General features: G+C 50.0%; 3 protein-coding genes across 6 annotated transcripts; 2 read left to right on the top strand and 1 right to left on the bottom strand.

The window, feature by feature from the left end:
• The first annotated feature begins 1,143 nt into the window (after positions 1 to 1,143).
• Positions 1,144 to 16,555, top strand: GALM (galactose mutarotase). Of its 3 annotated transcripts, none has more exons than XM_066177652.1 (8): positions 1,144 to 1,344; positions 3,008 to 3,162; positions 6,321 to 6,527; positions 7,849 to 7,930; positions 8,862 to 9,003; positions 9,096 to 9,270; positions 9,696 to 9,807; positions 12,405 to 12,834. In XM_066177652.1, the coding sequence occupies exons 1-7, from the start codon at positions 1,314 to 1,316 to the stop codon at positions 9,771 to 9,773; spliced, it is 870 nt and encodes a 289-aa protein (XP_066033749.1). In that variant the 5' UTR covers positions 1,144 to 1,313; the 3' UTR covers positions 9,774 to 9,807; positions 12,405 to 12,834. The 3 variants fall into 3 exon arrangements, with proteins under 3 accessions (XP_066033749.1, XP_066033748.1, XP_066033747.1); XM_066177651.1 differs by lacking the exons at positions 1,144 to 1,344; positions 12,405 to 12,834 and adding exons at positions 1,413 to 2,533; positions 16,381 to 16,555; XM_066177650.1 differs by lacking the exon at positions 1,144 to 1,344 and adding an exon at positions 1,414 to 2,533.
• SRSF7 (serine and arginine rich splicing factor 7) lies at positions 10,751 to 18,428 on the bottom strand. The gene is made up of 9 exons (XM_066177653.1): positions 18,351 to 18,428; positions 17,833 to 18,013; positions 17,524 to 17,700; positions 16,557 to 16,631; positions 16,366 to 16,467; positions 15,963 to 16,016; positions 13,973 to 14,017; positions 13,375 to 13,410; positions 10,751 to 12,442 (listed from the first exon to the last, which is right to left on the bottom strand). The coding sequence occupies exons 1-9, from the start codon at positions 18,376 to 18,378 to the stop codon at positions 12,388 to 12,390; spliced, it is 753 nt and encodes a 250-aa protein (XP_066033750.1). The 5' UTR covers positions 18,379 to 18,428; the 3' UTR covers positions 10,751 to 12,387.
• On the top strand, positions 17,704 to 22,564 carry GEMIN6 (gem nuclear organelle associated protein 6). 2 transcript variants are annotated; one of them, XM_066177658.1, is made up of 3 exons: positions 17,704 to 17,777; positions 19,579 to 19,724; positions 21,523 to 22,564. In XM_066177658.1, the coding sequence occupies exons 2-3, from the start codon at positions 19,597 to 19,599 to the stop codon at positions 21,899 to 21,901; spliced, it is 507 nt and encodes a 168-aa protein (XP_066033755.1). In that variant the 5' UTR covers positions 17,704 to 17,777; positions 19,579 to 19,596; the 3' UTR covers positions 21,902 to 22,564. The 2 variants fall into 2 exon arrangements, with proteins under 2 accessions (XP_066033755.1, XP_066033754.1); XM_066177657.1 differs by lacking the exon at positions 17,704 to 17,777 and adding an exon at positions 18,487 to 18,669.
• Positions 22,565 to 23,079: the final 515 nt, after the last annotated feature.

Below are 23,079 nucleotides of genomic sequence, written 5' to 3'. Positions count from 1 at the left end.
TTAAAATTATTTTCTTAATCGGTTGAGTCCTCAAGTCTTCCACTGTGTCCAGAATAAACTGAAAATCACAGCTGGATTTAACATAAAGACAAAATTAAGGAAGGAAATGTAATGATGTAGTTTATTACAGAAGTGCCTTATGACCAAATAAAAAAGATCTTCTTAGAGAGACAGAGCTTTGGTTGACTGTAGCCTTTTAAGCAAAGTTACTTTGTTTTGGATTAAAGACCAGGCACACAACCTGCCCTCACGTCACACTTTTTCTGTACCTGCTGTGATAGAGCAGATAAATCCTTGTTCCTCACAAGCATTTGGCATTTTGGCTTGGGAAAGGCTGCTGCATTTTCAGTGAGAGAGAGGGCAGGTAAGCAGCACTGGAGCAGTGCCCAGCCGCTCGTGCAGAGCTGCAAGGCAGAGAAGTGAAACCCAACTCCCAGAGATGAATAGGGAACTCTTCTGAACACTCCTGCCTGTGGAAGTGCCCTGCTGCTGATGGCAGGTGTGTTCAGGCCCAGTTTTCTTCTGGAAAGAAAGAGGAGAAAATGAAAGGAGGTTGCATCTGACCATCAGTCTAAGCAAAACTCAGTGCCACAGTGAACAAGGCCTCAAAACCCCACTTTCTTAAAAATAGGACTGACTAAAAAAGAAAATCCAGTGTGGTGAGATGTTGGACAGGACTTGCTTGTATCCCCTTGTCCACCTCCCCCATTCTCCAGGATCACAAAGGTGAGCCATGAGAAATCCTCCAAGTCATGAAGCAGGACTCTTGGAATACCCAGCTCAGATCCTGAAGCTGACATTGTTCCGTACTGTTCCCTGCAGGATTCAGGCTTGTGCAAGCTGGTTTCTAGTTTTTCTGCCAGCTTGAAAATCGTGTGGCTGGTTCACAAACAGGCTTGTCTCTGGTGTTGCTTTTGCAACCACACAGCCTTAGATGGCCACTGGGGCTCGAGTCTTGCATCTGTGAAGGGAAGTGAGAAAATCAGTGTTCATGACTGTTACATCAGACAAAGAGTTGGATCTGGACCTTCTCTGGTGTGAAGCAATGAAATAAATCAAAATGGCAACTCCTCTTGTGTTAAAAACCCCACGGCCTAATGCAATCTTGTCTTTGCAGAGCAGAAATGCTTCCTGTGTCTGGAGAAGTATGTTAAGAGAGAGGTGATGGAGCTGAGGTGCCAAGGAGCGAACTTTGGGATTGCTCTGCACATGAAAACACTCCACGAATCAGTTACAAATGAGACTGATCTCTCACCCATCCATCAGGAGCCTTCCTCACTCCAAGATCTGGGCTGCTCCCTATCCTGTCTCATATGGGAGGTGATACTGGTGAGCAGAAAAAAGGTATGCTTGTTTCATGTGTTGTTTTTTGATAGAGAGCAAAAGTTGTGAAGGTGCAGAAGGAAACCCAGGAGCTGCCATCACTACCAAAGAAATGCAGATTCCCAAACCATCTCTGCCCAGCCCTGTGTGGGAGCTTTTGTTTCTGTGTTGGCTTGGAATTTGTAGTTGGTCCTGTCAGAAGATGATGGCTATGTTGGGAATTAATATTTAGCAGCCTCTAGTTGATCATTTGAGGTTTTTTGGTGGGAGTTACTGGTTCTTTCAACAAATTTTGAAAATTTACCCCCATAGAAATAGAACCATATCACATTGCAGTGAGGTGCTCTTGTGCCTTGCACTTGAGCCTTGCCAAGAGAGGTCAAAAATGTGAACGTACATTACTTAAATGTTGCTGGGGTTTTCCCCACAGACTGAAAACTCCTGCAAAGACAGCCGGAAGTCGGTATTTCCAAAGATGATGCTTCTTAATGGAGGCTGGCTCAGAGCCACAGCTTTGATGATAACAACAGCCCGGGCAGCAAATGCCTTGAGCCTGATTTACAGCACCATCAGCAGGCGCTGCCTTGCGCCTCTTGCGGAGGGGCTAAGGGAGGACACGGCGGGGGGAAAACACCGTTCTGTCGTGTGATGCTTTGCACGGGCCGTGAAATTCGTGTCGGTGTGATGGCAGTGGGGGAGAGGAGCTGCTGGCGGCGATGCTTCGGGCCCGGCAGCGCCGCTCCCTCCCCTCGGCATCCTTCCCTCTGCCCGGGAATCCTTCCCTCTGCCCCCGGCACCTCCCGGCGGGCGCTGCCCGTCGGAGCCAGCCCCGGGATGCCCGGCGCTCCGCTCCGGCGGGCACGGCGCGGCTCCGCCCCGCACGGGAGGCGGCCGAGGGTTGTCCTGGCTGCCCTTTGGAGCCGGGAGTGCTCCGCTCCCGTCGCCATTGCTTCTTCCTCCTGAGCGCCGGGCAGGGCTGCGGCTGCCGCCGGAGGGGCCGGGATTTAGGGAGCGATGACAACGGTGAGCAGGGAGGCGTTCGGGCGGATGCCCCCGGAGGAGGGAGGCGGAGAGGTGGAGAAGTTCGTCCTGCAGTCGGACAGCGTGAGAGTGGAGATCCTGTCTTTTGGGTGCATCATCGCCACTCTGGAGACAAAAGACAGGGATGGGCAGTTTGCAGATGTCGTCCTAGGATTTGACACTTTAGAAGGTGGGTCTTAATACGTTTCTTTGGAAAAAAAAAATCAAATTAAAAAAAAAAAAAACAAACCCAAACACAGTCGGGCAATTTAAGCAGCACTTAGTGGTTTATTGCCACAGTGTGTGACTTGCTTGTAAGGCCCCAAATCATGGGGGAGGAGATACAGTTCCTGCTGCATCCCCTGGGCTCTGTGGTGGATGTGGGACAGGGACACTGGTGGCAGTGTGCCACTCTGTTGGGGCAGCTCTGAGTCATCCCTTGACTGGCAGTGACAGAGGCCTTTTCTTCAAATCTGCAAAGAATACAAGATCCCATCAGGCTGTGTTAATTGAAGATGTGCACCACTAATGAGCTGCGGCTGCAGTCACCTCTTTCGTCCTGGCGGGAAGCAGAGAGAGGCACCGCTGAGGCCATGAGCACTCCTGGAGGCCGCCCGTCGTGTTGCAATGGTCGTGTTTAACCGTGTGCTGTTTCCCGGGCCAGGTTACAGGGGGAAGCACCCGTTCTTTGGTGCTGTGGTGGGCCGTGTTGCCAACAGGATTGCCCGCGGGAGGTTCAGCCTGGATGGGAAGGAGTATCAGCTGTTCATCAACAACGGCCCCAACAGCCTGCACGGAGGAGCCAAGGGATTTGACAAGGTGAAAATCCCAGTGTCCTGCCAGCACATGGTCTGTGGGGTTGTGGCAAGAGGGTGTGATGTCTACTGCCCTGAACCCTGTAGCATTTTCTGGTGGTTACTGAGTTGAATCAGCTCAGAAAGTGCTGTGAGTGCAGAAACGGGGAAGTGAGACAGTTCCTGAGAGCTGCTGGGGTGGCTTTTCTTTGCCTGAGTTTGCAGGGCTCACTTATGTCATCCTGGGATGCTGAGCAGAGGGTTTGCTGTGTGGCTCCGTGTGAGTGCAGCCCTGAGCCTCAGGAGCCCCGTTCTGACAGGTTGTCCTGGGCAAGGAGCTGCTTGTACAGAGCCTGGCTTGGGACACAGCAGTGAGGAGCCAGCCTCAGGAGCAGTGGAGGCTCCCCAGGCACCAGCTGCACCACCCTGCAGTGTGTCATGGAGTTGTGCCAGCCCAAAGGAGGTTTTCAGGGGAACAGCGGTCTTTCCATGCAGACTCATTTCCACCTGCAGCTTCACTGCTGTTACCTGCCCACAGCTCCTCCCAGGGTCAGAAGGACATGAGTTTGCAGAAACTTATCTTTGTTGCTTCCATGTGACATCACTCCCAAGTCAGGGGAGGGCAGGGTGGTGCTGCAGGTCCAGTCACTGCATTGCCCCCTTCGGTGCTGCTTTCATCCTGTGACAGCCTCCCCCAGGCCCTCACCCCGACTCACTGCACTGGGGGATTAGATCAGGCCTGCAAAATGCCCCAGGGCCAGGATCACTGTCTCCTTCCCAGCCCTCCCCCAGGACCTCCTGAGATGAAGCAACCTTTCCCTGGCCCCAGGGCACTCCACTTTTCCTCTCTCCTCCCAAGAGCTGCTGCTCAGGTCAGGTACTTGTGGTACAGATGGTAAGGGCAGTGGAGGACCTCTTCTCTTGAAAGCCTGTCTGGATTGCAGGGCAGCCTCAGAGGTCTCTGCTTTCCTGAAACCTTGGGCCTTGTTGGATCAAGTGCATTTGTAACCAGCAAGTAGCTGATCCCCCATTTCCCCCAAAGAACACGTGAATGTGCTGGTGCAGCTGCTTTCCTGGGGTTACTGGGGTTTTCTTGTGGAAGGAATCCAGGCTGATGGGAAAAATGCCAGGGTGCCTGAAAAAAAAAATCACATTGTGAACTGGCATCAGGTTGGGATGGAATGCTCCTCATCAGCCTTAGAAAAAAAGGAGTACTGGGGTTGGCTTGGCTGTTGGGCCCCCAAAGAGGACTGGTTGTTCAAAGCTTTTTTATACACCTTGACACCTGTGATCTGGAGCTGAAAACATGCATTTCTTTGTGACAGCACTTTCAGGCTGTCTTCTGCAGGCAGGGGATGTGGTCTCTTCTTCTTCTTCTTCTTCACTTTGCTTGCTGAAGGCTCACCAGCTTGCTGGGGACAAGGCTGTGACATCTCCCAGCCACAGCTTCGTGTCCTGTGGCCCACAGGGCACACTTGGACATCTGCCCAAGGCCCCCTCCAGCCAGGAAACCCTCACTGGTCAGAGACAGTGAGCCCTAACTGGTCAGCCCTAACAAAAAACACACTGGCATTTGGCTGCGATTATCTTGGTCATCTTCTGAGCTTTTCGTGGTCCTGCAGACATCAGTGCTGTGGTCAGCGTGTGGTCTGATGTGCTGCACTTACAGGGCAGCACTATGTGACCCCACTGCTGGGGGACTTCAGAAAATAACTCTCTTATCTTAGAAAAAAAATTGTGATATCTGTATGTTTCCTGGACTTTAGCTGCTTTTTCTGCAAAGACCTCAAAAAGAAACTCGTATTTTAACCGCAGCATCCTTGCAGCCGTGGGAGCTGCAGGCTGTGCAGGCGGTGCAGGAGGGCTGCTCTGCAGCCAGGTGTGTTTGGTGCCCTCAGCTTCTGGGTTTGGTGAAAAGGCTTTTGACCATGCCCCATGGTGGTGATCCCTGTGCAGAGTAACTCAACAGTGTTATCTGACCTCTGTTCCTCTATCTGTCCACTCTGATTAGACAGTAACTGTTCCTTAGGGAAATGGGAAGCTCCAGAGAGCCTCTTGTTGCACATCCATCCTCTCAGCATGAGGCCCATGGCAGGGCCAAGCAGGCTGCCTGGGCAGCTGTGTACAGCCTGCAGGCTTGCTTCCCTTGCCAGCATGTTTGGCTCCAAGCAGAGCACTGCTGCTGGTCTCTGGAAGGGAGAAGAACCCGAGAGGTCCCAGCTCCAGCTCTCTGGATGTGTCTGACAGCACATCTGGTACCATTTAACCCAACCCCAGCCCCTGGGCAGGACCTCCTGGTGTGTTCTTACACTGTCCTAGGAGCCAGTGCCTGCCTGGCAGCTTGTTGAAGTGGTGTTGGTCCATGGAAAGGGGGTTAAGTCCAGCTTGAGGGCAAAAATCAAAGATGTGGACTCTGAGGCACAGCATAACATAGGCTGGAAGGTCAAAGTTGCCTCGTTGCCAAATTACCTCGTTTGTTTGGCTGCTCAGTGGAAAGCTTGTTCTCTGCTGGTGGTCCTGGCTGGCCAAGAGCAGGCTGCTGCTTGTGTTTCCTTCAGAGAGGTGATTGGAAAAGCCATTGTTTCAGTGCAGCATCCCTTCTGTCCCTGTTTTCAGCCCAGCCTGGGGCAGGAGGGAAGGGCACCTGTGGGTTTATCTTCTTCTCTGTCAGTCGGGATTAAATGCTTGAGAGACGTTTTGTGTTCAGGCTCAGACGTTTATTATTTCTTATCCATAGTACAGTCTCACAAGCTGTGAGTTCTAGCTAACAAAGTGGAAAATGGCTCTGTCTCTACCTCTCTGCAAGGCCTTTTAAGCACAAACTGTCCAATAAGAAATGTCACCTAAATTATTTGTACTTTTAACCCAAGAACCAACCACCTGTGACCCGCAATGTGGATTTTTCTGTCCTCCATCTTGCTTTATATGTATTACTATATTCTAAACCCTTAAACTCTTAAGTTTTGCACCCTGTGCTATCACACCCTTCTATCCAAACCCCACACCAACAATCCCAGTGCTGTCACTCAGTTTTGGGAGCCTTTTCCACAGGCTCAGGCCCAATGCAGTGTTTGCTGGGGGGTCAGTGCCTGTGAGCACAGAAAGCCTGGAATTCCCAGTGCCCAGGGCTCCAAGAGGCACCGTGTTCCCATTCCTGTCCCACTCACCCCCCGCTCCCTGCAGGTTCTCTGGAGCCCCCAGGTGCTCCCGAACGGCGTTCGCTTCTTCCGGCTCAGCCCCGATGGCGAGGAAGGCTACCCCGGGGACCTGAAGGTCTGGGTCACCTACACCCTCAGTGGCAGGGAGCTGGCCATCAACTACCAGGCCCAGACCAGCAAGACAACCCCCATCAGCCTGACAAACCACGCCTACTTCAACCTGGCAGGGCAGGTAAAGTGTGGGGAGGTGGACTCGGCACCGTGCAGGGGAACAAGGCCTGGGAACCCATGGGATGGACATTGGGACCAACGTGCTGCTCTGGGGACACAGCGTCCTTCTGGGGACACAGCAGTGAGGGTTGTCTCTGTGCATCATGGGCTGCATGCAGGAACAGGACTGAATCACGTGGACCTCAGCTGAGGACACATCTCACTGCTTCTTGGACGGAGACATCCGGCTGAGAATGTTGACTCCTTTTGTGTGTAACTGGGCGGTTTGGTCTCTCCTATGCCTTGGGAAGATTATGGAGAAGGTGCAGGGCTGGCATGCCCTAGTGGTGGCCTGGCATTTCTGAGAGGGTGGTGCAGTTGAGATCAGGGCCTGGAGTGGCAGCACCAAAATACCCAGGTCAAAATGGGCAGAAGAAACATCATGGAAAGGGGATGTGAGATAGCAGGATTGCAGACTAGCAAGGTTGCAGCAGCAGGATGCAGAGGGCTCCCACACAGCCGTACAGGGTTTTGTCAACCACATGGACAGTGAATTGCAGCTGTATTGTAATCTCACAGTTTGTAACTGGGCTCGGAGGAAAAGGATCTGAGAAATAAAGTGTTGCTGGGCAGAGCAGTCACATTTGGATGTGAGACAAAGGCCCTTAAAAGTGTTTGTGAGAGACAAGGCAGCCCCTCTGAGCAGAGCTGTGCCCAGGCTGCTGCCCTGAGGATGGCTGTGCAGTTGTTGGTGTTCCCTCTGCTGCTGCTCCCAGAGGTGCAGAAATACCAACACGTGCAGTGTGCAACCCCGGCGTGTTCCAGAGCAACAGGAGACCTTTGGGCACAAAATTGCTGCTCAGATTAGATAGTGACCTGAAGGCTCAGCTTTGAGCCTGCTCCTCTTCCAGCCCAGCAGGTTCCCTGCCAGCATTCTTGAGGCTGTGGGAGAGGAGGAGGAGGAGCACAGCCCCGCAGCAATGCAGATGAGACAGGAGGATGGGTTGCACTTCCCGTTGCTTGCTTCCTTCCCCTTCTCCCTGCTGCTGTGTGCTCAGTACCCAGCGCGTTTTGGCTAGTCAGCCTGCAGGGTGGTAGTGCTCTGTGGGGTACAAGTACAGACTGATGGGCTCATTCCTGTGGGATTTACAGCTCCGAGGGCCCCTGAAGGTTTTTGCCTGTGCCAGTTTGTGCTGTGCCCAAGGTCAAGGTGGAATGAGGGCCGGGAGGTGCTCCGGGCACTACCTGTGGGGCACCACTGTGGACTGACACATCACAGCTGTGCTTAGGGCTGCTTGAACAGTGGCTGCAACAGAATCCCAGCGTTTCCCCTCCTCCTGCAGGGCTCCCGTGATGTCTATGACCACGAGATCTCCATCGAAGCAGACTCCTACCTGCCTGTGGACGACACCAAGATCCCTACTGGTGGGTGTGGCAGCAGGTGGAAGGGATCTTTCTGAGCAGTGGTGGTGGGTGTGGGCAGCAGCACTGCCTGCCAGGGGGCACAGCAGCAGCCAGGGGGGCCCAAGCACAGCGGGGCCCTCACCTTTGGCTTCAGTCCCACTGCACCTGAGCAGGGTGGGCAGAGCCACGGGCTGGTAACCGGCTCCATCACCAGCCCCAGGGAGCAGGCAGGAGCAGCAGGAAATGGGGCCAGAGGCACATGGGATGTGAGGCTGTTCTGTGGGTCCGTCCAGGAGAAAAGCTCCCTGTGGCACCTGGAGGAGTGGATTCTCTGCTCCAGGTGGCTTCTGCTCAGCTTGGTGTGCCATGCTTGTGCACAAATAGGGGAAGAGCTTAAGGCCCTACCCAACCCAGTGCTCTGCTTCTCCCTGCTGCTTTCACCAGGGAGCTGTTTCACATCTTAGCTGTGGCCACCTTGCTACCCCTGCACTTCCTTCTTGTGTGGGTAGCCGTAGTCCTGGGGTGAAGGTTTGTGCAATTGTTAAAGACAGACCCCTTGTGTGCAATGCCTGCTGTGTTTTATGTAAGTTTTATGTCATTGGAACGGTTTCATTTTTTTCCAAGGTGTTCATTCTGCCCTCCGTGCAAAACCCCTCACCTTTCGGTTGGGGTGACTGTTTTGCACTGTGTTTAGTATGTCCTGGGCTTGTTTGTGCTGCTTTATCACAGGACACTGCATGCCCACAGCAGTTTTAACAAGGGCAGGAGAGAAAATGCTGGCTTGTACGGGTACAAACTTCCATGCCTTTTCTTGCTCCTTGTCTGTGCTTTGCCCCTGCTAAGGGCAGCAGTGTCCCCAGGGGCCGCCTGCTGTGCTGTGTGTCCCAGCCCAAACCCCACGGGTTTGCTGGCACGGGGCTGAGTGGCTGAGCCTGCTGTTCTCCGTGCTTAGGGGAGGTGGCTGCTGTGCAGGGCACCGGGTTCGATCTCCGGCAGCCTGTGGAGCTGGGCAAGCATTTGCAGAAGTTTCACCTGGATGGCTTCGACCACAACTTCTGCCTGCGTCAGGGGCAGGATCGGCGCCTTGTGGCCAGGTAGGCTGGGGCCTTGGCGGGACTCCCAGCCCTGGAGGCAGGGCGTGCCCATTCCGCCGGTCCCACGGCACCCTCCAACGGCATCTCCGCAGGGTTTTCCACGCGCCCACCGGCAGGACCATGGAGGTTCACACCACCCAGCCCGGCATCCAGTTCTACACCGGCAACAACCTGGATGGCTCCCTGAAGGGCAAAGGGGCTGCCACGTACCCCAAGCACTCGGCTTTGTGCCTGGAAACCCAGAACTGGCCCGATGCTGTTAACAAGGTGAGCTGTCCCTGCCACCCTCCGTGTCTCTGGGGCACTAAATGTGTGCTTGTCAAGGGGACACTGCAGGCACCAGGAGTGAGGCAGGCACAGGTCACAGTGCCTTTAGACAGGGGTCAGTCAGCACAGCAGGGACTGGCCCTGTGCAGCCCAGCTTCCCAGGGGTGTGGGGTCTTGAGCAGATGACTCCACTGGGGGCTTGCCACATCCTCTGAAATCTGAGTCATTCCTCATGGCCTGATTCATCCAGCGGCAGGACTCAGCCACTCAGCCCGCTGGAGAGTGGTGGGTGGTTACACACTGCTGCTGGAAATGGCTGGGGGAGCTGTGGGAATGTGCCTTGGGAAGAACAAAGGCATGCAGCCGTGATTTCTGGTGCCAGGGAATGCGCTCACAGTCACTGACGTGCTGCTGCCTCTCCCCAGCCTCACTTCCCCAACGTCCTGCTCCACCCGGGGGAGGAATACAACCACACCACGTGGCTCGTGTTCAGCACTGCCTGAGGAGAAGGGCTGCCCACTCCCACCGCTGAGAGGGGTAAGTGCCTCCAGCAGCTGAGCCAGAAATCCTGCCAGGTGCCAAACAGAGCCTTCCAACTGCCCTGGGTGATGCATCCTTCTGGGAGCCCTTTCCCTCCTCTGTGGTTTTCACCTGTGGTTTCTGCTGGCTTTAACTCCTGTCACCGCCTCTGTTGCTGTCTGCTCTGGGCAAAGCTCTCACACTCTGTCCAGCCTCTCCCCCTGGGCACTGGGTTTTGTTTTGGAGTAAAAATGCCAGGGGCATGGCATGTCACAGCTCCAACTGCAGCAGGGGAATATCTGGTAACATACACGCGGAACTTGTGGGAAGTCTGATGCAGCTGTGATTGTTTGTTACATCTGCTATTTCCATCGAAGTGCTCTCTCTAAGTGGTGTGCATGAAGGGTAGCCTTAAGGAGCGTGTTGGGATAATCCCTGCTGCCTGCCCTGGATCCTCTGGTGAAACTCCTCTGCTCTGCCTTGGTTGCTGAAGTGGGCACACCCATTGAGTCTTGAATATACAACTGCAGGAGAAAACCCATCATCCTAACACTGTTTCCACATGAAATCTCCAAAGCCCTGTATCAGGGAACGCCCTGATGAAAAGTTCCATGTTTCTGAGGCTTCAGGAACACTGGCACGAGCCAGGGGGTGACAATACCATGCTATTAGGGAGCTGATAGCTACTCCCAAGGGAAACAGGTGGACAGTCATCGTGCCTGGCACAGGGTGCCTGGCGCTTCAGCCTGATGCCACCTTTGTCACTGCTCCCCCTCTGCACCTTACGAGTGCTGGCTGTCCTTGGGAGTGGCTGTCCACGCCAGCACAGCCCTGCTCCCTGCTCAGGCTCTCACAAATGGGTTTAGAGGAAGCCCAGCCCCCTAGAGAAACCCTGGACTCTTCTGCTCAGCCTTCCAGTGTCTCTGGGTACTGAAAAACAGGAAATAGTAGAGCTGTCGTGTCAGTCTGCAGGTTTATTGTGGAGCAGGTTCTCCTTGAGAATACAGAAAAGAAAAGGTGATGAAAATCCAGAGCAGTGGCATAACGTGTGCCTCTCACCAGGTACACAATGCACAACCAGTAAAATACTGCAAACACGTTATCACAGGCTTCAGGCATTTGGGCTGAATCACTGCAGGGTAACATTTGTGACAGCCCTGCTCTCCCACCGTGGCCAGAATCCACCTGGAGCACCAGCGGCCATGGTGAGCCCCAGCGAGGACCAGGCAGAAAGGCCAGAGGATGCTGCTGCAGACCTTCAGGACCTGGACTGTTCACTCATCCGCTGGAAAAGCTCCATGCAGGCATTATTAACAGGAAATCTGTTGCTTGAAAACCATGCATTACCCCAGGTGTAACAAAGTTCATCTTGTCACTTTATTTAAGCTGTTCTGCTGTGGTTTACACAGTGGGAGCAAACTGCCATGACAGATTTCATTGGAAGGCCAAACAGGCCTGGCTTTCCATTCCAGTGCTTACTTGCTGCTGACACTGGCCTTTATTTCTGCTAGACAGCCCATCCCATCAAAGAGAAAAGATGTTTTTCTCCCCTCTGCCAGTTTTTTGTTCACAGTCCAACACTGCTGCCAGTCCCTTGGCTGTGATCTGTGTTGAAGTGGTTTATCATGCAATTCCTTCATACAGAATGAGGACAGTTTGACACACCTCTAACATAATGTGTATCTGCTGTAAGAAGCTGGCATCATTCAACAAAATCATCTCCAGGATATATATGGGCTGCTTTACAACCAGACCAGTTTCTGTGACACAGGTCAGAACTGAGGGCAGCGGAGAATCTTTAAGGATCTTCCCTCAAAAAAGAAAAACACATCTTGAGATATTTTAAGAAGTTTTCTTTATATCAATAGCCTAAGGAACTAAAAAATGCAGCAACTGAAAGTAGCAATTGTCAAGTTATTAATGATTTCTAATACCTTTAGAGGTTTCTGCAGATGTTCAAAGATGTGTTTTGGAGGAAAGTTTATCCTTAGATTTTTGGGGCATCTTGGAATCAACAGTCAAACACCAGAGAATGAGCTTTGCAGAATAAGCAGATCAGCCAGAAAAATGAATGCCCACTAAACATCAAGGAATGAAAAGGGCATATGCAAATTTTTCTCCATCTGCAGACAGAGATGGATTTTAAATTCCATTTCAAGGAGAGCAGGAACTGATGCTTTCAGCAGACCATTGAACAGTAGATGTGAAAAGTGACTACCTTGAGAAGACACCAGCTGGGATCAGTGAGTCCCATTTTAGACATTTTTCATCCACGTCACATGGCACACAGCTAAAATTACCCAAACGTTGACAGAAGCAGCAGGGTTACTACGGAGAAGTTTTAGTTAAAAATACACATTTTATTTCAATGTGCCAATAAAAAAGTCCCACATTTTCATATCACAGGAAGTTAATTCATACAATAAAAAGAGACCTGTGCTAGTCTATTGGTGTGACTAACTCAGAAGACCCAGATCATGCCAAATTTTAGTTGATATACTCTTCTATCTACATTCTTACATTTACAAAGACACCACAAAATCCCTTATAATAATGTAAGCAAAATAACTTTCTTCCTAAAAGATTAACTTCATAACTTTAATCCATTCTTTCAGGACTTGCACTTCGTTGAGGGCTTCCTGATGGTGAACGGCTGAAAGAAAAAGAATCCAAAATTAACATTTCAGTAGTTGCTTAGGAATCACCAACACAGGAAAAAGCAACATGAGTATACCCAGACTCTGGCTCCCTTTAAGCACTCTTTTTAAATAAAATAACCAATCAGTATTGACAGAAGTTAACGGGTTGATGATCTGGAGAGAACACTTTTTTTTTAACTGTTATTTTTAAAAGGAGATCACCGTAAGGGCACTACTTATAGTGACCTCCAAAGGGGCAAGATACTCCTTCACTGTTCTGATTACAGCAGCTTGTCAAAACCCATCATGGTGAGCACTCAGCATTTATGAGCACTTATTCCTGCCTTTGGGATTGACACTAAAGTTGTAAAAATGAACCATTAAAGAATTCTAATTAGGGGAAAAATGCTGCTGATTCTGTCACTACACATCTTCTACACATTACTCTGTGCATACACAGAGAGAGAGAAAACTATTTACTGACTTCCTGGGAAAGAAAAAAAAACAATCTAACAGCAGTGAACATAACAGGCTTGATTTTCCATTCCTGACTGCTGTGCCAGGTTACTCCACTCTACCTTCCCCAACAGCAACGTAGCCTTTAACGAGACTGAAAGCTGATTTCCTACATTTATTTATTTCCTATTATTTATTTATGCTTTAAGCTCATCAGTCTCTGTGCAATAAAACCGTCAGTGAACCAAAAGCAACAGGGGAGCAGACAAGGACAAGACACTGCTACACAACCCTGAGGTTTTATCACCACATATCCGTATTACCATACAGAAAGCCACAACCACACCATTATTGCTGTGAAAGGCATGTCAGCAAAATACCTTTCCAGTACTTTCCTACAAGCAGCAGTCAAGCTGCTGAGCTGAGATCAGTGCAGACACTAAAATGCCAGCTCTAGGAGTCTGTGCTATCAGCAGGGAGACCAACATACCTTCTCTTTGGAGATGGTGACCGGGACTTGGACCGGCTGTCAAAACACAACATCAATGCGGCTTCAATGTCAAATGTGACTTTTATGGTTAAAAAACCCCAGCCTATCAGAATGTAAATTATAGGAATCTAGCCAAGAAGGTCTTTCCAATGGTAGTTTTCACATCAGCTTTTACTCTGACAGGGATTCTCCATTCATTTAGCGCTGAGTTGCATTTTAAACAACTTTCTTCAGCACACAAACAGAAAAAAGGGGGGGTACTAAGGTGAGGCTTTGAGAAAAGCATCACCAGACTGCTGTTTTATGAAAAGCATTAACAAAGCTCAAGCTCTTTCTCTGATGGATAGAATAAATTACCTGTACTGAGCACAAAGGCACAAGAAATTAGTACTATGTTGGAAACTACAGAGTTAATGAAAACTCAGAGAGAGGCAAGGAACACATTCCAAAGAGCTGCAGAGGAAATGTTATCATTTCTGTCATATCAGAAAGAGATTAGCTGGGGACCCATGTTTGGGAGATATTTTTCTAAAGGCTCTGTTCATCATGCAAACCTAAATGTGAGATGCTGCTGCAGGCTCTGTGTGTGCATGCTCACCTCTTAGCTGGGGAGCCAGACTTTGATCTGCCATGAGACCTCGACCTGCAAGGAAAAACACAGCTCAGCAGGGAAACTGAGGGCAGGCAGGTCCCCACCTTTGGGACAGCAGGACTCACTCTCAGTGGATGAGCACTCTCATGCTGAATACACAGAATCCTGCACGTTTTCCAGGGAAGTTAGGTTTCCAAAGAAATCTTTTTACGTGCATGCTGCACATGTCGCTCTGTACTGTGGTCCCTAGCTGATGTCCAGTGTTTGCTGGTGCAGGTGGCAGTAACACAGGAACAACTCAAATCCTGACCAGTATTATCACAGAGCTAATCAAAAGCCATGCTCTGAACCTGCAGGTTTTATTGGACTTGAGCAACATCTGCCCCTGCAGTTGCAGACAGCTCATTCCTACAAGTATCTTCTCTGTGAAGTTCATCTTATATATCCACTTGCTTCAGGTATTTTAACGTTTGAACTTAACCCTTATGAAAGAAAATGTGGAAAACGTCCACCTTTGAGACTGCTGAGGTCCCCTACGGAAGTGTTCTACATTCCACATCCAAGGCTTTCCACAACAATTTCCAGATGTGTGTTTGACACTGTCAAACCAGCAAATGTCATGGACTCATTTAGTCAGTCTCCCATGTGAACCCAGAGCCTGTCTCTGGGTGCGATGCATTCCTGGGACTCTTCTGTAAAGAAATAATCTTTCAATTGCATAAGCACAATTATTTAGCCACTTCAGTCTAGCTGTACATCTGTAACCTCCTATACCTCAGTCACTTAATCCATACTTAAAACGGACTAGAAACGTCACTACAAGTATCCTTCACCCTGCAGAAAACCAGCCTGGTACCAAAAAGGGAAAACAATGGTGGCAAAATCAAGATGTTTTCCTCTTTGGGAGTCTGCTGACTGTAGCTGTTTCCTGCTTGTCACTGACAGTGAACAGTGATAAGCCATGATTAAGTCATGTTGGAACAACCAGTACTAAGATTCAACATGGTTTAGCCACAGGTGTACCCAGTCACAGAAAGGCACTGCTCTACTGCCTTGGGCAACCTTCTTCTCTCTTTTACCAGCTTCTGGACCATTTGTGTGAGTTTCTGCTCTAAATTAAACCATCCTTTGCCTTAAAACTCCCATCGTTGTTTGCTGTCCATCCTCAGAAAATGCCACCTTCAGCTGTGGGCTTTTCTACCTGCTCCCTTTGGCTGAAGCTATCCTGTGTCTTCCTGTGTTTCTTCTGGTTGACTGCTCCTCGTTTCAAAGAGCAGCCATTAAAACCAGCTTAGCACAGGCATAGGATGGCCCATAAGCAATTCCTTTTCCAGAGCAGGATTTCCATTTCCTCTTGTTCTTGTCAAAGAGACCCAGTTAGCCCAGCTGCGAGGACAAGGCTCCATGAAGCACAGGCTGCATGCACTTACTATCAAGTAAAGTTTAAAGGAACAAATAGCATCCTGTGCTCCTTTAAAATCTACTACTCTTGTGACACGTTTATTGGTACAAAATAATCCTGACAGGTGTTCATCTCCAATTAAAATCAGCTCCTGCAGACTGACACTGATATTCAACAGAGCTGAACTGCAGCTGTAACACTCAGAACACCAGCAAGCCCTTCAAGACTTGCCTGGCTGCAGACAGTAAAGAATTAAAACACTACTGAACGGGCTCTTGCTTTCTCTGCAAAATAATGGGAAGAATCCACAATCTTGTGTGTGCTACAGAAAGAAAAAAGAAACTTTTGAGATTCATTCTACATTTGTTAGCTGTTAAAGCAACCAGTATTTGTGATGACTATGGGGCTGAGATGTTTAGGGGTGTGCAAAAGGATAAAAAGAGGAAGAACAATCTTTTGCACGGCTTTTTGAAACTACAGACCCCTAAGTTAGTGGAGAGAAAACATCTTTTCCTGGAAAAAAAAACTTAACAGTTGTCAGAGAGCCTAATGAGACTTTTCAGCACCTTTAACCAACTATCTATGGTCACATACCTGCTTCGGGGCCATGTAACAGATCTGGATCTAGATCTGGATCTTGATCTAGACCTGAAATTAAAAAATTGAGGTAAATTAAAAAGAAGTAAACTCAAGCAGAAGAGAGGACAATTACAGCATTATAAATTAAGGTCTGCATAAAAACATATATGACCTGCATGATCATAGACCTACATGATCATTAGACATTTTAGACACAGAAATTCAGTCACAGGAGATGCCAGTGTCTCAAGAAAAAGTGTCGAAACTCATTAGCATGCCTGTGAATTTAACTAGGAGTATCAGAAACTTTTTAAACCACGCTGACTTCTAGAGGTCAGCATCTTTTGAAACCTAATTGAAACAAGAAAACACCAACAACAGTAGATGCCGCAGCCTTTTAAAAATCAGCACTAATTACCTCGATCTCTTCAAGGAGCCCGAGCGGGAGCGGCGGGGAGACACGGACCTAGACCTACGAGGAGACATGGACCTGGACCTGCGGTAGGAGGCTGACCTGGACCTGCAAAGAGAGCAATCCCAACAGTTGTACAAGGGCAGCTTTTTCTGGGAAAAGGCAGGAACAGGAATAAAAGCCAAACTCAAACACACCTCCGACCACGGCTGCGACTGCGCGAGCGCGAGTACCGCCTTCCTCGGGACCTGGAGCGGGACCTCGACCGGGACCTGGGTTGAGGTTAGAAAGAACAGGTATCAGCAGACAGCTGCAGCAGCCAGCACCACTGAGGCCCTGCTGAAGTCAAAACTTTTCTTTTTCACACAACTAAAGAACTAGCATCTGTCAGTTGGAAAAATGTCTGGGCCTACTTTTGTCTTGAGCATTTTTACTACCTAGAAAAATGTTAAAGCTGAATTACATTGCAGAATTACATTAGAATAGAAAACACTGTAATGCGTATTTAAAATAAACCTTGCAAGTTTGCAGGTCGACCCTCTTTGGCCCAAGGTCTAGCAGATCTAGACGATCTAGAAGTATCTATAGGCGAGCGCTGCATCTAGGCAGGAGTTCTCTTCAATCTAACGACGATCAAACTGACAGCCCAATGAGCCAGGGTGAGGCTTGATTGACGCAAGAAGATTTTTCTAGCTGGGCATGTGGTCAATCTGCTGTTCCTCTTTCTAAACCGGAGGGGGGCCCCAATTGAAAGCCAAATTTACTGTTACGGCGGTCACCGTCTCAAATTTTCTGCCCTTAAAGAATAAGGTGAAGCTACGTGTAGATGGCTCGAGGGGATCTGGCCTCTTATGCTGATCACCTCAAGGTCTAGGAGGATCTTAAGTGTCGGATTTGCAAGGCGCCTCAGCATGAAATCTTAAGGCTCGTGACATTCTGAATCAAGGCGACTGACTCAAACGAAGAAACCTGAAAGGTTTTGACCAGGTTGATTATTAAGATATTAACATTTGATAGAAATAGCAACAAATCGTAATATACACCTATACAATTAATCTAGCGTTACAGTTTAAAGAAAACCGGTGTAACATCGTGTTCTTTGCTAACAAGAACTACACAACAGCGAGCTGGCGAAGCAAGGCACCGCCCCGGCGCCGCACGTACCTGCTCCTCCTCCGCCGGCTATAGCGGTGGCAGTCATAGGCATAGTGGCCTTTCTCACCGCACTCGTAACATCTGTCGTTGGGGTCGAAGGGGCGCCGGGCGGGGGGCCGGTCGTAGCGGGAGCGGCGCGGCATCCCGGTGGATACTTCCACTCGGACCCTGGAGCCGCAGATCACCCTGCAACGAGTCCATGAGGCCTCTGGGTTAGACCCCGCACTCTGTGACACAACTACAAAAGCACGTGGACCGGAGAGGTAACCCCCGGTTCCCTCTCCGCAGCCTCGGCGAACACGCGAGACGGACACGTACTTCCCGTCAAGTCCGCGGACAGCGTCCTCGGCATCCCGGGGGTCTTCGAACTCCACGAAGGCGAACCCCGGCGGGTTCCTGGCGATCCACACGGTTCTCAGCGGCCCGTAGTAGCTGAAGGCTCTCTCCAGCTCGCCCTTGCCGGCGCCCGTGCCCAGGTTGCCCACGTACACCTTGGTCTCTGCGGAGGGGAGCGGAGCGGGGCTCAGCGCGGGGCTCAGCGCGGGGCTCAGCGCGGGGCTCAGCCCCTCCCCGCCCTCCCGCCGCCATCTTGTCCGCGCGGCCCCTTCCCGCCTTCCCGCCCGCGCCGCGCGCCCGGCCGCGCGTCCTCCCCCACGGCCGCTGACGCAAAATGGCGGCGGCGACAACGGCGGCGGCGGCCGCGTCGCCCTTCCTCCCCTCCCCGCCGGCTCCCGCCCGCCGCCCGCCTCCCCGCGGTAATCTCCTCTCCCTCGGAGCCGTCTCGCCTTCCCGCCCGCGCGGCCGCCCGCCTCCCGCGGCCCCCCGGGAGCTCTCACCGCCTCCATAGCGGCCGTAACGCGACATCCCGACGGCTCCGCCGCCCGCGCGCAGGCGCCGCCGCACGCGCCTGCCCCCCGGGCCGCTCCCCCGCCTCCCCCGCGCCGCGCGGAGCACGCATGCGCGGGGCGGGCCTCCCGGGAAGCGCGGCCCGCGTGGACGCGGGAGGAGCGGAGCGAGTGCGGGTGGGGAACGCTTTCCCCGAGAGACAGGACTCCTGCTGATCGCCTGCCCCGTGTGATCTGTCTGGGCGGGCACCTCTGAGTGGGAGCAATCCTTGGACGCATCCAGGGTTGGAGGTGATATCCCCATCAGCTGGTGCGTAGCCGCCTCCGGAGTGCAGGCCAGTGTGTGTTCTTAGCGTGAAAACCATTAGATTTGCTCTCCCTGCTTTCTGGTAAACGAGCTGTGACTGAAAGAAAGCGGTAGCTGAGTGCAGCGGCACAAGCCAGTCATACACAAGCCCTGTAGTACTGGAGAGGCTGAACTGAGACTCCCAGAAAGAAAGAAAAAAAAGGAAATTGCCCCTTTAAACCTGTAAAATCTGACTATCTCATTCTATACCCTTTTTAATTTTTTTTTTTTTTTTGTGTTGGCACTGACAAAACCGTTGCATGCCGGCTTTCACAAATGACCGAGTTAATTGCTAGTTTGGTTCGTCCCTGGGAAGCTCTGAGGCAGTGCTGCCGAAATGGAGCAGCTGTGGGGTGGGTGTCGGAATCCACTTTCTCACCTTCACGGCGGCACGGGAAAGCTCGCTGAAAGCAACTCAACAACCAGGGAAGCAAAAAGACCTTATTTTTCCATAGCAGATGTACAGAGCCTGCAGCTACCCCGGGTATAACGCACACGGACGAGGCAGGGCTTGGCGTGTGAACGGCACTCGCTGCTGCTGCAGCCTGGGGCTGAGGGGAGAGCACAAAACATGAACTTTTACCTCCAGGGTTTTCTAAGAAGGCAGCGCAATAGGTGGAGAGTTGAATGCAACGGGAAAGCGTGAGGTGACCAGAACGGTGGGGTTTGAGGCTTGGCTGCGTGCCCTTAAAAACAAGCGTAGGGAATTACAGAAGTGCAGCTTTATGCAAACCACTCGTGTGAATGTCTGCTTAAAAAAAAAGGCAAATTTTGCTTAAGACAAATCTTTACATGGAGGCAAACCCAGTTCTGATGTGAAGAGCAGAGCAAGAAGATTGACTCCATCTGCTGATTGATCTGGTTGTTTTCCAGGTCCTGGATGTAGGAAGTATGAATGACTGGCAGAGAAAAAGCCCTCTGGATTGGGAAACGTATGTGAACAAATTGGTGAAAGTTGTTGCAGTTGAGAAACATGAATACGAAGGATGGGTTTTAACAGTTGACCCAGTTTCTGCCACGTAAGTACCAAAGCTTTTATTTCTGTAAAATTAATAAAAAGCAAGATTTAGGAGGTGAAAAGATTCCAAGGCTGAAGCAAGCTTATTTGGAGCAAAAATAGCAAAAGTTATCTTGTTAAGCTGCAGCTTCTGCTGATGGCTGCAGCTTCCTTATCTTCTGGTTTCTACTTCCTCTGCACCTCATCTCTGGCTGAGCATGGGAAACGAACAAGTCCTTGATTTAGAATAAGCACTGCTTAGCAACAACCAAAATACCAGTGTGCTAGAAACGTTACTCTCACTGTAAATTCAGTTATTCTCACTCAGCACTGTGCCAGCTTCTAGGAAAATTGCTAAAATCGACTCTCTACCAGCATGTGTTCAAGGTGAAAGTTCACAGCTTGCAGCCAAGGCTGCAGCAAACCCTGCTACTCATGCTAAGTGAGTAAAACTAAGTGAACAGCATATTAAATCACACAGTATTATAATTCCAAGTGGTTTATTTACATCTTACATATTAAACTATACTATTACCTCTCAGCAATCCATGTGTTAAGGATTGCTTTTAATAATACACCAAACTCTGTTTCATGAAGAGTGCAGGAGTGTTTTAGGGGTTGAAATCCTTAGCTTTTGTCCAGACTTCTGGCTTTCCACTCCAGCCAGACACCCTAAGAAGGTGCAGAGGCTTCTTTGGAGAGCAGGCAGGGGAAATCAGGGGCCCTGGATGGGAAGTGGTTCCCCACATCTCTGGTAGCCCAAGGAAATAACTTGCAAACGGGGTTTGAAAGGCAGAAGGCAGCAGGGAATGGGTAGAAATTTGTCTCCTTGCTGCCAGAGCTCTTTCGTACCTTACTTGTCCCACGTGAACACCGGATGGAGGCTGAAAACTAAAACATTCAGCTTCAGAGAACTGGTTGTTGCTTCAGCTCTGGAGTAGCTCCAATAATCTCCTCAAGTGTCTTATCATTTTGATAAGGAAGGTGTAAGCAGCTGTGAATGATTCTGGTGATGGTCCAGGCTGAAGTCAAGGCATATCTCACTGGACACATCCCAAAAAGCCATTACTTCCACTCCTGGCGGCAGTAATGGGCTAGGGAAGTGCTGGCATCAGGTTCTGGAATTCTGCTTCCCACAAGAGGAAGAAAACGGTTTCTGATGCTCTTTGTTGATATATGAGGGAGAGATCCTACAAATACAACCAGCTGCCTTCCCACTTGCGTTTTAGGACTTCTGGGATGCAAGTGCCCTTGGGAAAAGACCAGGTTTCTGCATTGTGAGCCTGAACCTTCTGTAGTGTGTTCCTCTTGGATTTTCATTTCACAAACTGCCAACTATCGTTTAAAACAATTCTTTTGGCAATGTTTAATAAATATTACCATTTTTTTCATTCGAGGGTTCTGGTGTTGTTAGCTGCCTTCAGCATTCAACGTGCTGCAAGGTATCAAATCCAATTCAAAATGCTGTTTCTAAATGTTGAAATGTTTTAGGTTCTTCAGCACACAAGGGAAAGCTGCACAAAAATATTTAGATTTCCAGACGCGACTTTATTTTTTAAAAGCAAAGTGTACATTAATGTTCTTCACAGTGTCTAGAGTGGTTTCAAATTCACGACCAGCAGCTCCCTGCAGAGCCCCACATTTTTAGTGTTTTAAGGGTATGGCGGCATGCTTTCCAAAGGAAACTGCTGGGTGCTGGATATTGCCTAAATACCTGGATTAGGCTGATGCTGATGAGCTCCTGTCCCCAAAACCTTGGAGGCTGCTTCTCAGCCTTCAGTTAAGAACAGGAACTTAGACAATCTCCCTCTCCTTGACAGCATTGTCCTCGCGACATTCCCAGAGAACGAGAAGGGGTCGCTGTCGTTCGTCATGGGCCACGCCGTGCAGGCGGTGGAGATCCTGCGGGAAGGGGACGCGGACACGGAGCGGCGCCTCGCCGCCATCCTCGCGCCCCGGGAGAGCCCCGCTTACAGCCCCGAGGAGCTGCAGGAGAGGAAGAACGCGCTGAAGACGTGGCTGGAGACAAACCACATCCCCGTGGGCGAGCAGGGGGAGCAGGGCAGGACGCTGAGCGTGGCGGGGGTGCTGACCATCGAGCCCCCGTACGGCCCCGAGCAGTGCAGCAGCGCCAACGAGATCATCCTGGCCAGAGTGCAGGGCCTGCTGCAGGGCTTCCTGCAGCAGCAGCGCCGCTGAGGGCCTGCCGGGGCAACCTCCCGCCTCCAGGAGCTCTCCTGGCAGAAGGGCTGCCGTTTCCGCAGTTGCCGAAATGTTTTAGGCGCTTCTGTCGTGATTTTTTACTGCAGCAGCGCCGGTGAGATCATCCTGTCCCTGCTGCAGGGATCCCTCCGACATCAGCACCGCTGAGGCGCTGCTGAGGGACCCTCCTTTCTCCAGGAGCTCTCCTGTTCAGGAACTCTCCTGTGCGTCAATATTCATTATTTACAGAAGTGCTGCTATTTCTGCAGTTGCAGAAATGTTTTAGGCGCTTCTGTCTTGATTTTTTTGTATGTAAAAGAAGGGGTAACACAAGAAGTATAAACTCAAAGCACAAGTGGTTTTTGGTGCACTATTTTTATTAGAAGCAAGCTGTTTGGATAGTGCTGGTGGATCAAACTGATTTATCAGTTTAACTTGTCAGTTTAGAATGTTTTTACCACTATTGTAAAAGATGATATATATAATACTTTTAAACTGTTTTCCCTTTAAAACTAGTTTACTTATGTTGTGCTGAACGTGTGTTTATTTGGACTGCTTACCAGAGTCTTCTTTTTTTTTTTTTTCCTTTTTTCTTTTTTTAAAAGAGTTATGACACCTGGACTTCCCAAACCAAATTTAAAAACATGTTCACAAAGCAGTTTTGTTTTGTTGTTTTCGTGGCTGGTTGTTTGTTTGTTTTTCCCACTACTGTTCTCCTGGTTTAGGAAGTAAATTACATTGTATGTCTGAGTTTGTAAAATTTTTAGGGCAGGTTAGGGGGCAAATAGCGGGTTTTAAAACCATTACCTATCTATGTTTGTTATTTTAGAGCAGCGGTGGTTGGAAAACCAGTGTTCTGCAAAAGGAAAATTTGTTGCAATTCATGATGTTTGTTTATTAATGCCGTGTTTCTAGTTCATGCCAACACAGAATCATTATGGAATGATTATGTGATTATTCCTGAGATTATTAATGCCGTGAAGAACATTTAGAGCCCTCATTTATCTCAGTGTTATTTGTTCTGCCTTATTAGAAGATAAGCACATTGGTGTGCTCAAGTGCAGATGGAAGGTCTGCCTAAGGAAGGCTCTCCTCATTCCTGCTGGGATTTACCAAGAATTACTTTGGATCTGTCAAGTCTGTGTTGATTTTTTTTCTTAAAAAATGTCTCCTGT

Source organism: Chamaea fasciata, unplaced genomic scaffold, assembly GCF_029207755.1.
Source record: "Chamaea fasciata isolate MVZ Bird 193981 ecotype frontalis unplaced genomic scaffold, bChaFas1.0.hap1 SCAF_3, whole genome shotgun sequence".
In the NCBI taxonomy this organism is placed as follows: Eukaryota; Metazoa; Chordata; class Aves; order Passeriformes; family Sylviidae; genus Chamaea; species Chamaea fasciata.
This window is presented reverse-complemented; position numbering and strand designations above follow the sequence as displayed.

Coding starts and splice junctions, on each gene's coding strand:
- GALM (XM_066177651.1), top strand. CDS start 2,338: ATGACAACGGTGAGCAGGGAGGCGTTCGGGCGGATGCCCCCGGAGGAG. Junction 7,931..8,861: donor CGACACCAAGATCCCTACTG/GTGGGTGTGGCA, acceptor CTCCGTGCTTAG/GGGAGGTGGCTGCTGTGCAG. Junction 9,271..9,695: donor GGCCCGATGCTGTTAACAAG/GTGAGCTGTCCC, acceptor GCCTCTCCCCAG/CCTCACTTCCCCAACGTCCT.
- SRSF7 (XM_066177653.1), bottom strand. CDS start 18,378: ATGTCGCGTTACGGCCGCTATGGAGGCG. Junction 16,632..17,523: donor AGCCGGCGGAGGAGGAGCAG/GTACGTGCGGCG, acceptor ACCTCAACCCAG/GTCCCGGTCGAGGTCCCGCT. Junction 12,443..13,374: donor TCACCATCTCCAAAGAGAAG/GTATGTTGGTCT, acceptor TTTTTCTTTCAG/CCGTTCACCATCAGGAAGCC.
- GEMIN6 (XM_066177658.1), top strand. CDS start 19,597: ATGAATGACTGGCAGAGAAAAAGCCCTCTGGATTGGGAAACGTATGTG. Junction 19,725..21,522: donor GTTGACCCAGTTTCTGCCAC/GTAAGTACCAAA, acceptor TCTCCTTGACAG/CATTGTCCTCGCGACATTCC.